This window comes from Coregonus lavaretus, assembly GCF_964263955.1.
Source record: "Coregonus lavaretus genome assembly, chromosome: 15".
Taxonomy (NCBI): Eukaryota; Metazoa; Chordata; class Actinopteri; order Salmoniformes; family Salmonidae; genus Coregonus; species Coregonus lavaretus.
In genome coordinates, this window is record NC_140002.1 from 37,918,859 (window position 1) to 37,934,418 (window position 15,560).

A 15,560-nucleotide genomic window follows, 5' to 3' on the forward strand; every position below is an offset into this window, starting at 1 on the left:
TCCCTCTCTTTCTGGACCGTGGGCAGGCAGATTCCTGGACTGAAGATGCACAGTGTATCATAGCCCACAGGCCACAGCCATGGAAGCTGGCACTCCATTTAAGGGTGTCCAGCGTGTGGTTATGTTCAGCGGATGTAGGGCAGACTGACTGCCTCCCTCCCAGCAAGCACAGGCCGCTCCTATGATCCTAGTGCCTGCACAGCTCACTGTGGTTATGTATGTGTTTTGTTTCTAGGTAGAAGCCTCCCAATCAACTGTCCTGTCCACCCTCAGCCCCTCAGGAGCTCTCACCCATATAAAAAAAATACTATATTATACTATGGTCTAAATACTGTAGTATTACTATACTTATATGTTATGGTATTCACTGTAGTATTTCTGCGTACTGAAGTCCGCAAAAACACTACAGTGAAAACTGTAGTATTCACTATCGTGTTTTTGTGGACATAACTGCAGTATGCTATAGTACTCACTGTAGTGTTTTTGCGGACATGACTAATATACTGTAGTATTTACAAGTGTTTTTGCGGACATGACTGTAGTATATTGTAGTATCACCTGCTGACTAGGGTTAGCTAAAATGGCACAACTAGCAGACTACGCCAGCTACTGTTTAATGAGGGGAACACCTCAACCAGAACATAAGACACAGGTTTATGATATGCCACCTATTGAGTTGGGTCAACCGTTCTGAGCAATGCAACGGACCAGACAACACCTTAGCAAAAACATGAATGTTTTATTATAATTGTAACATCTAAACGTTAGACAGGTTCTAGAACCATTAAAGTGAGTCAGTACAGAGGCAGATAAAGCAACATTTATTAAAGTTTAGAGGATTAGGTTAGCTTGTTTGACACAGATAAACAACACAAATGAATAAGACTTCTTAGATCTGTTACTTCCACTATAGTATACTACGGTCATGTCTGCAAAAACACTACAGTGAATACTACAGTAAAGTTCCCAAAAACACTACAGTGAATACTACAGTCATGTCCACAAAAACACTAGTGAATACTATAGAATACTACAGTCATGTCCGCAAAAACGCTACAGAGAATACTACAGTAAAGTTTGCAAAAAAACTACAGTGAATACTATAGTATACTACAGAAAAGTTTGCAAAAACACTACAGTGAATACTACAGTCACGTCCTTAAAAACACCAGTGAATACTACAGTATCCTACAGTCATGGCCTCAAAAACACTACAGTGAATACTATAGTATACTACAGTCATGTCTGCAAAAAACACAATTGTGAATTCTATAGTATACTACAGTCATGTCCGCAAAAGTATACTACAGTAAAGTCCGCAGAAACACTACAGTGAATACTACAGTCACGTCCTTAAAAACACCAGTGAATACTACAGTATCCTACAGTCATGGCCTCAAAAACACTACAGTGAATACTATAGTATACTACAGTCATGTCTGCAAAAAACACTACAGTGAATACTATAGTATACTACACTAATGTCCGCCAAAACACTAGTGAATACTATAGTATACTACAGTCATGTCCGCAAAAACACTACAGTGAATACTATAGTAGCGTACAGTCATGTCCGCAAAAACACTACAGAGAATACTACAGTAAAGTTAGCAAAAACACTACAGTGAATACTATAGTATACCACAATCATGTCCGCAAAAACACTACAGTGAATACTACAGTAAAGTCTGCAAAAACAGTACAGTGAATACTATAGTATATACATTTATTTAGACAATAGTATACTATAGTATTTTTTCATGTGGGTTAGGTGTAAATGTGTCATGTTTGAACTAGGACCACAATGGAAATACATTTGAAACGTTTTGTTGTGTTATTCTCGAAACATTTCTAAATGCATTGTGTCCACAATTATGGTTGTATTGTGTTTTTAAATAGTCAAATAAGATCAATCAATCAATCAATCAGTGTGGAATATAGTATTCTACAAAATTCTACAGTAAGTACTACACGATCAAGGGGGATACAGTGTGTAGTATCGAATTCTCCAGTATACTTCAAAATTCTATAGTAAGCACTACACGATAGTACAGTGTGTAATATAGCATTTTTTTTATGTGGGTAGCTACCTCTACAGTGCCTTGCAAAAGTATTCATCCCCCTTTGTCACGCCCTGGCTCTGGGGACTCTTAAATGTTGAGCCAGGGTGTGGATTTGCTATGTTTAGTTTTTCTATGTTTTTGTTCTAGATCGTTTGATCTATGTTGGCCAGGGTGGTTCCCAATCAGAGGCAGCTGTAGCTCGTTGTCTCTGATTGGGGACCATACGTAGGCAGCCTGTTTTGCACTAGTCTTTGTGGGATCTTGATCCGTAAAGGTTTGTTGTGTTGTAACCTCAGGACTTCACGTATCGTTCGTTTTGTTGTTTTGTTCGTGTTGTGTACTGAAATAAAATGTACGCTTATCACGCTGCGCCTTGGTCCGTGTCTTCAGTCGACGATCGTGACACCCTTGGCGTTTTTCCTATTTTGTTGCATTAAAACCTGTAATTTAAATAGATTTTTATTTGGATTTCATGTAATGGACATACACAAAATAGTCCAAATTGGTGAAGTGAATTGAAAAAAATTACTTGTTTCAAAAAATTAGAACAAATAAATAACAGAAAAGTGGTGCGTGCATATGTATTCACCCCCTTTGCTATAAAGCCCCTAAATAAAATCTGGTGCAACCAATTACCTTCAGAAGTTATTTAACATAATTAGTTAAATAAAGTCCACCTGTGTGCAATCTAAGTGTCACATGATCTGTCACATGACCTCAGTATATATACACCTGTTCTGAATGGCCCCAGAGTCTGCAACACCACTAAGCAAGGGGCACCACCAAGCAAATGGCACCATGAAGGAGCTCTCCAAACAGGTCAGGGACAAAGTTGTGGAGAAGTACAGATCAGGGTTGGGTTATAAAAAAATATCAGAAACTTTGAACATCCCACAGAGCACCATTAAATCCATTATTAAAAAAATGAAAGAATATGTCACCACAACAAACCTGCCAAGAGAGGGCCGCCCACCAAAACTCACGAACCAGGCAAGGAGGGCATTAATCAGAGAGGCAACAAAGAGACCAAAGATAACCCTGAAGGAGCTGCAATGCTCCACAGCGGAGATTGGAGTATCTGTCCATAGGACCACTTTAAGCCGTACACTCCACAGAGCTGGGCTTTATGGAAGAGTGGCCAGAAAAAAGCCATTGCTTAAAGAAAAAAAAAGAAAACACGTTTGGTGTTAGCCAAAAGGCATGTGGGAGACTCCCCAAACATATGAAAGAAGGTACTCTGGTCAGATGAGACTAACATTGAGATTTTGGCCATCAAGGAAAACGCTATGTCTGGCGCAAACCCAACACCTCTCATCTCCCCGAGATCACCATCCCCACAGTGAAGCATGGTGGTGTGGGGATGTTTTTCATCGGCAGGGACTGGGAAACTGGTCAGAATTGATGGAATGATGGATGACGCTAAATAGAGGGAAATCTGTTTCAGTCTTCCAGAAATTTGAGACTGGGACAGAGGTTCACCTTAATAATAATAATATGCCATTTAGCAGACGCTTTTATCCAAAGCAACTTACAGTCATGCGTGCATACATTTTTGTGTATGGGTGGTCCCGGGGATTGAACCCACTACCCTGGCATTACAAGCACCGTGCTCTACCAGCTGAGCTACAGAGGACCACAAAGCAGGACAATGACCCTAAGCATACTGCTAAAGCAACACTTGAGTGGTTTAAGGGGAAACATTTAAATGTCTTGGAATGGCCTAGTCAAAGCCCAGACCTCAATCCAATTGAGAATCTGTGGTATGACTTAAAGATTGCTGTACACCAGCGGAACCCATCCAACTTGAAGGAGCTGGAGCAGTTTTGCCTTGAAGAATGTGCAAATATCCCAGTGGCGTGGGATATTTGGGGTGAATAGTTATGCACGCTCAAATTTTCTGTTTTGTTGTCTTGTCTAAAAAATATTGTGGTAGGAATGTTGTGTAAATCAAATGATACAAACCCCCCCAAAATCGATTTTAATTCCAGGTTGTAAGGCAACAAAATAGGAAAAATGCCAAGGGGGGTGAATACTTTCACAAGCCACTGTACCTAAAGAAGAGTTAATCTCTTTGTGAGTTTTATGCAGTAGTAGTCCTGAATTTACCTCAGTGCCTCCCAAACTGAAAACAATAACTTGGTTTTCAGTCTAGTTCTGCAGTCTTGATTTTCCTCCAAAAACATTGTCTGTCCTCCTTTTCTTCAAAATAAGAGTTGCTGGAGGGGAACCTGTTTCCATGAGACCAACTCTCTCTCTGAGCTCCGTAATGATGAGCTGGAGACTTCTTGCCCATGTATGCGTTAATTAACAGCTAGTCATTTTTTCCTCTCTCTCTCCCCTCTCTCACTCACAAATGTTCCAGTCCAATCTCTTTCTCACTCACTTCCTCTCTCGTTCTCCCCTGCTGGGACTCTGACCTGTGCATGTGTGATGTGCTGTCAATCACACATTATCTTTGGTGTTCCAACAGTTCCTCCACATTTGGCTCTGAGGCAGAAACACATTTTGGCAACAGATTGTTTCAGGCCATCACGTCTGTCTGATTTGTTCCAGAAGAATCAGAGTTCAGGCAACAGCATTTCTATACAAACTGTGTGTGGGTACTATTTAGTATAGAACAGTTGATAGATAGATGATTTGCACAGCTAAACATTTCCTCATTACGTTTTAATGGACATCAACAACCATATCATTTGCGTGTTGGGATCGATAACACTATTTGATTAGACACAATCATTTCCTGGGGTGTATCGATCAGCCAACGAGGAACTGATCAAGGTCACACTTAGTTTAAATGTGTCAATGTCCCTCGTTAGACATCATGCTTACTACTGTAGCTGGTTTTAGCACTGCATGAAAAGCAATTTTCCTCATGTGGATAATTGCATAATGACACACAACGCACATAATGAATCGCATTATGTTCTCAAATTGCTACCGTACATCAGATACAGTTAGATAAACACAGTGATGATGACAAGCATGTACACATCTGAGAGATGTTCTGATGCTTTCACATTAGATAGTGTAGATGTTGCATGTTTTCCCAATAAGCCACTCACTGGAGCATTTAATGTTTCCTAATAGTCCACTTCACCTCTGACATGCTAAAGGCTGTCCTTAGAGAGCAGCGGAAGGCAGCATGGAACATTGGTATTGCTGTGTCATAACCATGGTGTGGTCATTTTTATGAACAGACCAGATGATTACAGCCTCTCCACAGGCCATTACTTTCTTTAGAAACTTTTAGGTTGTTCGCCCTGATGCATTCTAATTCGCTTGATCTGTTTGGTCTAATCTTCAGAATGACCTTTGGATTAAAATGTGGTCCTCTGTAGCTCAATTGGTAGAGCATGGCGCTTGTAACGCCAGGGCAGTGGGTTTGATCCCCGGGACCACCCATACGCAAAAATGTATGCACACATGACTGTAAGTCGCTTTGGATAAAAGCGTCTGCTAAATGGCATATATTAAAATATGGAATGAATGTGTGATGTGTTATACTGTGCTGCTATCTCTCAATATCAAGATTATTTCACATTATCGTTTGTAGAAACAAAAAGTCAGAAAAAATTATCATTTGAGATACATGAGTGAGCAACCGCAGTAAACAATTCTGAGACTGCATAAACATTTTTTATGAGGGATACTTGGGAGACATAAGTTGCATTGCAATTACACAGCATGGATTTAAGAGAGCGGCTTAACGACTTGTAACTATGGCAACACAATACAGACTCTCATGGAAGTGGCCTATTAAGGATGCAAATTGTCTTCCTCCAGACTGTGCCCGTTAAGCTTTTAACACTTATTCCCGCCCTGAATATATGTTTATCATATTGTGACAAAGAGTGAAATGAAGACCGGTATGGTGGGAGAGAAGATGGAGGACTATTGTGAGAGCACATTATAGTGAACGTCAATGAGTTTCCCAGAAGGACACTTCTTTTAACTGGAGACTCAGAAACAATAGTTTTAATTATCAGTTAACCATTCCTATTACAACCTGCCTTTATTTTCTTATTTTCCTGCTAGAGAACTAATATGGCGAGCGTCCCCTTGAGCAAGGGCACGATGATGGATGCATTCACCCTCAAACACCAACAGGAAAAATAGCTCCACCTAATTTGTTCATGTGGAGGACAATTTACTGTACAGGGTTCCTTCCCAAGTTTTTATATCCAAGTGTTATTTTTCTTCCCTCGTCACAGAAAATATAATTTGGTAGCTGAAATAGGGACCAATTACAGCAGAAAAAATATGAGTTGCAATAGAGAGAGAGTACTTCACTGGTCTAGCCAAATAGTCCACAGAGGGAAGGAGAGAGGTTTCTACCACTTGATAATAAACCAAAATGTGACACCTCTTGGCAAGGCTTAATGCATGGAGGGCCAAAGCAGAGCAGAGCCAAATTTATCCAGCTCCAGAGAAGCCCCACGTCCATCTCCTATACTCCATCTGGATCAGGAAGAGTCCCGTTTCAGTAAAACACTAAACTGTTAGCTTGTAGACGGATGCTTTATAATCAAGAAAAATAACTCCAGGGGACTGAAAATGATAACGCCTTTATATCTCTTGCTGTTTTAATGCTTCATTCTGGGCCATGCAGCGTACTACTAGCTAGTGTGTTGATACCACGGGTCTCCAGTGTTTTTCAGCACAATAGAGTTGTTAAATGATAGCAGAGCTTGGTGGGATCAAGACAGCCCCTGGGACTAGTTCTGCCATCTTCGTCAAGCAGGATTCTACACAGTACCTGGGGCAGATTAGACTGCCCTCAATTTCATCACACCAGGCCTGTCAAGCCCAGCCCACCAGAGAACAGGAGAATACACCATGACAGCGCAGACGCAGGAACAAATGGGACGGCGCTACGCAAACCTCCAGAGATACAGGAGAGGAGAGAGAGACAGAAGAGGAGAGAGGGAGGAGAAAGAGAGTGAGAGGGAGACAAGAGGAGAGAGGGAGAAAGAGAGAGAGAGGAGTGAGTGAGCGACAGGAGAGAAGAGAGAGATACAGGAGAGGAGGGGGAAAGATGGAGAGAGATACAGGAAAGGTGAGAGGGAGAGAAACGGAGAGATAAGGGAGATGAGAGAGGCAGAGGAACAGAGAGAGAGAGCAGCACATTCACTTCCTCTCCAGCCGTCAATAACATAACCCACAATTAAGGGATTGGCCCGACAGCCTTTAAAGTAATCTGCGTACAACATAGTCACTTACTGTAAGCTTTCTACACTTTGACTGGGATTTGCGTGTTCTTGTTATTGGCCTGATATTTGAGTTTTGCCCAAAATATCTTCCTGACTTTAGCTCTGATTCGTCCGCTGTTGTGACAGTGGAGAAATTAGAGCAGACATGGCATATTGGGCCCAGTGAGGAGGCAGGATGACTGGCACTGAGGGTAGGAGTAGGGGGTAGGGGAGTGGGGTGGGGGGGGGGATTCCTGAGACTGGCTGGGGGTGGCACACAGATGGGCAATTGGACCACTGGATCTGTGAGACACCAAGTTGTGAGATGCCCTGGGTATAGGTTGTCCTCAAAAAAAAAATGAAATTATGTAATTTGCTGTTAATTAGATCTGTTTTCCCAGGCGTTAAACGGTCCTACTTTTTGGTAATTAATAAATCATTTCTAGAAACTTGCTAAATAATTTTGATACTCAAAGGATGATTATGTTAATGTTAACCTAGCTAATTATTGCTTTGTAATTCTATTACGGTTTACACTCCATATAATGCAGCCGATTGCACTCTGTTTTCTTCTCACTATTAGTAGATGGAAGCCTGCCTATGCAGAATGAGCAGTGGCTCTGCATGGCTCGATGAATTCATCTTGCATGCCAAACCTAATTGTGTGTATGATTAAGACACATGCAATTCCTCCAGGCCCGCCCCATAACCAATTTCCTGATCTCTAAAATGAACCCATTCCATTCTAAGCAGCTGACGTGTCACTGAATGTGAAAATGATGTCTGAATACGTATTTGCATAAAAAGCCATTCTCCATTTGTTAGGTAACCAATAGGCTCTAGACTGTGTCGATGAGTCAACATTGTTTTGACTTGCATTAGTCTCGGTTGTCAAAGGGTTCAACGTGTCACTTCCTGTTGCATTGTATGGGCTTTTTGCATATAGCCGATGATGTCATGTTCAGCCAGTCACTCACTATATGATTTACTGTGTTGACATACAGTACAGCCCAGTACAAGATGATTGCAGTATTTATTTGGCAGATAAGGGCAGTCCAATCAATGTGACATTACCTTAAACACTCTTTCTGTAAGTATGACATAATTACAACAGTTTTGTCTCAAATATAATATAAATAACAAAAAAATGAGATCCATATTACAACATTTGGGATGAATTATTTGATAAGGCATGCTGGTCCTTTATGGGTCTGGGTGATGGTACAGTAATACAACACTCACCATGTCTGTGTCTGACACCGGTCCAAAGCTGGTCACGTAGATATTTGTCCTCACCTCCGTCACACTCTCTGCTTGGGCACGAGGAGAACACAAAGAGGTAGACTTTAAGTACCTTAAAAGGACAGAGGCTCCATCTAAGATGTTTACCATTCTTAAGCAAAATTCTGGAGAAATTGGTTTTCAAACAGCTAAATGATTTTTTTAGCACCAACTGTATTTTAGAACAATTCCAATCTGGTTTTCGTGCACACAACAGCACAGAGACAGCCTTAGTTAAAGTGTTAAATGATCTTAGAGCTAACATAGATGCCAAACAGCTCTCTGTCCTTGTACTCTTGGATTTAAGTCCTGCATTCAACGCTGTTGACCATGATGTCCTTCTGGACAGACTGGAGAGGTGGGTTGGCCTCTCCGGTTCTAAATTGGTTTAGGGCCTATTTAACTGGTTGAGAGTTTTTTGTCACCCTTGGTGAACTTAACTCAGAGAAAATACATATCACATGTCGCGTTCCACAAGGTTTGTTTTTGGGTCCGGTACTGTTCAGTTTATATATGTTACCCCTTGGCAGCGTTATCAGAAAGCACTGCATTGATTTTCACTGCTACGCAGACAATACACAACTTTACATTTCTGTGTCATCAGTGGATTTTAGCTCCACAGATAAATTATTAGACCCTATTTGTCAGGGCGTGTGTAGGTGTAGTGTAGGAAATCAGATGCAGGACGCAGACGGTAGGTTCTCAATGCTGTATTCCGGCCCAAACACAGGCAACAGGGCAACAAAGCCCAACAGCTAAACGACGCACAAGGCGTAATGGCAAAATGCGCACAAACAGGTGCGACAAAAATGCAGTAGTGCACGAAACAAGTGCAAGCGAGCTCCAGCGCAGTGGAGAGAATATGCTCAACCGAGCAAACACAACACTGACGAAAAACAATCATACACAACACATGACAAACACAACGAGAAACTTATAGGACACTAATCACGTAAAACAGAAACAGGTGTGACACAAACAGACAAAAGCAAACGAACATGAAACATCTATCGGTGGCAGCTAGAATTCCGGAGACGACGAGCGCCGAAGCCTGCCCGAACAAGGAGGAGAGGCAGCCTCGGCCGAAACCGTGACAGTACCCCCCCCTTGACGCGCGGCTCCAGACGCGCGCCGACTCCGGCCTCGGGGACGGCCAGGGGGACGCGGCGCAGGGCGCGTCGGATGCCTCCGATGGAACTCCGTCAGAAGCGATGGGTCCAACACGTCTCTCCTCGGCACCCAGCACCGCTCCTCCGGACCGTACCCCTCCCACTCCACTAGATACTGGAGACCCCCCATCCGACGTCTCGAATCCAAGATGGATCTCACGGAGTACGCCGGTGCCCCCTCGATGTCCAACGGGGGCGGAGGAGTCTCCAAGATCTCATCGTCTTGGAGTGGGCCCGCTACCACCGGCCTGAGAAGGGACACATGGAACGAGGGGTTAATACACTTATACTCCACAGGTAGCTGTAATCTATAACAAACCTCGTTCAACCTCCTCAGGACTTTAAATGGCCCTACAAACCGCCGACCCAGTTTCCGACAGGGCAGGCGGAGGGGCAGGTTTCTGGTAGAGAGCCAGACTCGATTACCAGGTGCGTACACCGGTGCCTCACTGCGGTGGAGATCAGCGCTCGCCTTCTGACGTCGGAGGGCCCGCTGCAGGTGGACGTGTGCAGCGTTCCAAGTCTCCTCCGAGCGCCGCGCCCACTCATCCACCGCAGGAGCTTCGATCTGGCTCTGCTGCCAGGGCGCCAGAACCGGCTGGTAACCTAACACACATTGAAATGGGGTTAGGTTTGTGGAGGAGTGGCGTAGGGAATTCTGGGCCATCTCGGCCCAGGGAACGTACCTTGACCACTCCTCCGGCCGGTCCTGGCAGTATGTTCTGAGAAACCTACCCACATCCTGGTTTACGCGTTCCACCTGCCCGTTGCTCTCCGGGTGGTAGCCCGAGGTGAGACTCACCGAGACCCCCAACCGCTCCATAAACGCTCTCCAGACCCTGGAGGTGAATTGGGGACCCCGATCAGCCACAATGTCCTCGGGCACCCCGTAGTGCCGGAACACATGGGTAAACAGTGCCTCGGCGGTTTGCAGGGCCGTAGGAAGACCCGGCATGGGGAGCAAACGACAGGCCTTAGAGAACCGGTCCACAACGACCAGGATGGTGGTATTCCCTTGGGAGAGGGGAAGATCTGTTATAAAGTCCACTGAGAGGTGGGACCATGGCCGTTGTGGAACGGGCAGGGGTAGCAACTTACCCCTAGGTAAATGTCTAGGCGCCTTACACTGGGCGCACACCGAGCAAGAGGAAACATAAACCCTCACATCCCTAGCCAACATGGGCCACCAGTACTTGGCACTAAGACAGTGCACTGTCCGGCCGATACCCGGATGTCCAGAGGAGGGTGACGTGTGAGCCCAATAAATCAATCGATCCCGAACCTCGAGCGGAACGTACTTCCGACCCTCCGGGCACTGTGATGGACTAGGGTCGGTGCGTAGCGCCCGCTCGAGTTCAGCATCGATCTCCCACACTACCGGCGCCACCAGACACGACGCAGGCAGTATGGGAGTGGGCTCCACGGACCTCTCCTCCGCGTCATACCGCCGAGACAGCGCATCTGCCTTGCCATTCTGTGACCCAGGGATGTACGTGATCTTAAACGTAAACCTGGTCAAGAACATACTCCATCTTGCCTGGCGAGGGTTCAGCCTCCTCGCCGCTCGGATGTACTCCAGGTTACGGTGGTCCGTCAAAATGAGGAAAGGGTGTTGAGCCCCCTCAAGCCAGTGCCTCCACACCTTTAGAGCTTGTACCACGGCTAACAGCTCCCTGTCCCCTACGTCATAGTTCCGCTCCGCCAGGACTGAGCTTCTTAGAGTAGAAAGCACAGGGGCGGAGTTTAGGTGGCGCGCCAGATCGTTGTGAAAGCACGGCTCCTAACCCGGCCTCCGACGCGTCCACCTCTACTTGGAACGGCAAAGAGGGATCCCGTTGCGCCAGCACTGGGGCCGAGGTAAACAGGTCCTTCAGCCTCCCAAACGCCCTGTCCGCCTCGGCCGACCACTGCAGACGCACCGGACCCCCCTTCAACAGAGACGTGATGGGAGCTGCCACCTGTCCAAACCCCCGGATAAACCTCCTGTAGTAATTTGCAAACCCCAAGAACTGCTGCACCTCCTTCACAGTGGTTGGTGTTTGCCAATTACGCACGGCCGATGCTCGATCTACCTCCATCCTCACCCCTGACGCAGACAACTGATAACCCAAAAAGGAGACCGACTCCTGGAAAAACAGACACTTCTCTGCCTTCACATACAGGTCGTGCTCCACCAGCCTCCGCAACACCTTGCGCACCAGGGCTACATGCTCGACCCGGGTAGGTGAGTACACGAGAATGTCATCAATGTACACCACCACCCCCTGCCCCTGCATGTCCCGGAAGATCTCATCCACAAATGATTGGAAAACTGATGGAGCGTTCATCAACCCGTATGGCATGACCAGATACTCGTAATGGCCCGAGGTGGTACTAAAGGCTGTTTTCCATTCATCGTTCTCCCTGATGCGCACCAAGTTGTACGCGCTCCTGAGATCTAGTTTCGTGAAGAAACGCGCCCCATGCAACGACTCAGTCATGGTCGCAATCAGCGGGAGTGGATAACTATACTTCACCGTAATCTGATTGAGACCACGGTAATCGATGCATGGGCGCAAACCACCATCCTTTTTCTTCACGAAAAAGAAACTCGAGGACGCGGGGGAAGTGGACGGCTGTATGTATCCTTGTCTCAGTGATTCGTCTATGTAAATCTCCATAGCTTTCTTCTCCTCCTGAGACAAAGGATACACATGGCTCCGTGGGAGCGCAGCTCCTGCCTGGAGGTTTATCGCACAATCCCCCTGCCTATGGGGTGGCAACTGCGTCGCCCTCGCCTTACTAAACGCAATAGCCAAATCCCCATACTCAGGTGGAATGTGCAATGCGGGCACCTGGTTTGGACTCTCCACCGAGGTAGCCCCTACGGAAACGCCCAAACATCTACCCACACACTGAGCAGACCACTCCATCAGAGCCCTCTCCTGCCACGAAATCACTGGGTTATGGGTACTCAACCAGGGCATTCCCAGCACCACCGGATACGCAGGAGAGTCAATCAGGAACAGCTGAATCATCTCCTGATGACCCCCCTGCGCACACATCCTAAGTGGCGCCGTGACCTCCCTGATCAAGCCCGTACCCAACGGACGACTATCTAGGGCGTGAACGGGAAAAGGAACATCAACAGGAATGAGGGGAATCCCTAACGCTAAACAAAACTTTTTATCAATAAAATTCCCAGCTGCGCCTGAATCTACCAGCGCCTTATGCTGGGCATGAGGTGCTACCTGTGGAAAACGTACAGGCATACAAAAATGGGCAACAGAGAGCTCTGGGTGAGTGGGGCGCCTACTCACCTGGAGGGAATCCCCAGTGCGGGGCCTGTCGTCATCTCCCCCAGGAGGCCATCCCCAGCACCTAGCCGCGGTGTGTCCTCCCCGGCCACAGTTGGTGCAGTGGATGGACCCCCTAGCCTGCCGACTCCTCCTCTCTCTAGCGCCAGCGCCCCCGAGCTCCATGGGACAAGGCTCGGAGGCGCTGGAGGGTGGAATGGACGGACCCTCCGCAAGACGTCCGCGGGTAGCCAGCAGGGTATCCAGCCTGATGGACATATCCACCAGCTGGTCGAAGGTGAGACTGGTGTCCCTGCAAGCCAGCTCCCGACGGACGTCCTCTCGTAGGCTGCATCGGTATAGATCGATGAGGGCCCGATCATTCCACCCTGCATCTGCCGCCAGAGTACGGAATTCGAGTGCGAACTCCTGGGCACTTCTCCTCCCCTGTCGGAGGAAGACCAGACGCTCCCCCGACGCTTTCCCCTCCGGGGGATGGTCGAACACCGCTCTGAAGCGGCGGGAGAACTCAGGGTACGTAATGGTCGCGGCGTCTATCTTCCTCCACTCCGCGTTGGCCCACTCCAACGCTTTTCCGGCCAGGCAGGAGATCAGAGCGGACACGCTCTCGTGCCCTGAAGGTGCCGGGTGCACGGTGGCCAGGTATAGCTCGACCTGGAGCAGGAATCCCTGACACCCAGCCGCTGTCCCGTCGTAAGCCCTCGGGAGAGATAGTCGGACTCCTCGAGGTTCCGGTGCTGGAACGGGCGGGCTGGCCGATGGTGCTGGCAGGGCGGGCGGTGGTGGAGGCGAACCCCAGCCTCGGAGTGTGGTAATCACCTCCTGCAGGGCGTTCCCCATCTGCAGGAGTTGCTCCTGCTGATCCCGAACCTGGGCTTCCAGTCTGGTCTGGGCTGCTTCGGCTCCTGCTGATTCCATGACTGGTGTATGATTCTGTCAGGGCGTGTGTAGGTGTAGTGTAGGAAATCAGATGCAGGACGCAGACGGTAGGTTCTCAATGCTGTATTCCGGCCCAAACACAGGCAACAGGGCAACAAAGCCCAACAGCTAAACGACGCACAAGGCGTAATGGCAAAATGCGCACAAACAGGTGCGACAAAAATGCAGTAGTGCACGAAACAAGTGCAAGCGAGCTCCAGCGCAGTGGAGAGAATATGCTCAACCGAGCAAACACAACACTGACGAAAAACAATCATACACAACACATGACAAACACAACGAGAAACTTATAGGACACTAATCACGTAAAACAGAAACAGGTGTGACACAAACAGACAAAAGCAAACGAACATGAAACATCTATCGGTGGCAGCTAGAATTCCGGAGACGACGAGCGCCGAAGCCTGCCCGAACAAGGAGGAGAGGCAGCCTCGGCCGAAACCGTGACACTATTAGTGATTTAAATACTTGGATGGCTCACAACTTCCTCCAGCTAAATCAAGACAAGACCGAGGTACTTATTATTGGAGCCAAAGCACAGAGAGAGAACCTGGCCGCACATTTTAATTAACGGACAATAAACATAAAACACCAGGTAAAAAACCTGGGTGTGATTTTAGATTCTGAACTAAATTTCAAATCACACATTAGGAATGTGACCAAAATAGCTTTTTACCACCTGAGGAACAGGCTGATACAGAGAGACTCATCCATGCTTTTATTACAAGCATTCTTGACTACTGTAATGCTCTCCTGTCTGGTCTACCCAAGAAAGCCATTGGTCAGCTGTAAAACATACAGAATGTTGCAGCACAGGTACTGACAAAGACCAGATGGAGTGCACACATTACACCGGTTTTAAGGTCTCTGCACTGGCTGCCTGTGAGTTTTAGAATTCATTTTAAGATTATTCTATTGGTTTTTAAATCAATCCACGATTGTGCACCCCAATACATGTCAACATGCTTTTAAGTTATGTATCCAGTAGGTCCCTCAGGTCCTCTGGCACTGGCCTTTTAACTATCCCAAAGCCTAGGACCAAGAGGCATGGAGAGGCAGCCTTTAGTTATTATGCCCCCAGCCCCTGGAATAGCCTGCCAGAGAACCTAAGGGGGGCCGAAACAGTGGACATATTTAAAAGAGATCTTAAATGCATCTTTTTAGCTTTGCTTTTCCTTAGGGTGCTTTTTAGTCATTTAGTTTTTGTCATTCTTTTGTTTTTTTATCTTGTGTTTGTTAAATATGTATTGTTTTTTATTTGTTTTTTCCTGTGAAGTACATTGCGTTGCATTCCATGTCTGAAATGTGCTGTATAAATAAAGCTTTATTTGATTTGACCAGTCCTTTCCCTGACCACCAGACCATAATGCTGCTCTGTCTGCTTCAGGTTGGTTGTTAATGTCAGTTCAGAAAAGTCAGTTCACTTTCCAAACTCCAAATCCAATGGTAGAGGCAGAAGCATGAATGTTTTATGTCTCAACACCAAATAAACAAGGCTGAACCTATGGAGGTAGCTAGACTTTGATGGAGGTTGTTTTCAGGGAGAGTGTTTGCATCATTATCAAAGTCACAAACTGAGATTAGAAACTGAGATGAGAAATCACAGGAATAATGAGGGTTGGC

At 46.4% G+C, this 15,560-nt stretch overlaps 1 protein-coding gene across 1 annotated transcript in view; it reads right to left on the minus strand.

The window, feature by feature from the left end:
• The window catches only part of LOC311142137 (gamma-aminobutyric acid receptor subunit alpha-3-like), a gene marked incomplete at both ends in the record, with an annotated part of 106,242 nt that overhangs the window by 68,091 nt on the left and 22,591 nt on the right, over positions 1-15,560 (minus strand). The window contains one exon of the mRNA XM_084177727.1: positions 8,495-8,565. Within this exon, the coding sequence (XP_084033853.1) occupies positions 8,495-8,565 (71 nt within the window). The remainder of the gene's footprint in view (positions 1-8,494; positions 8,566-15,560) is intronic.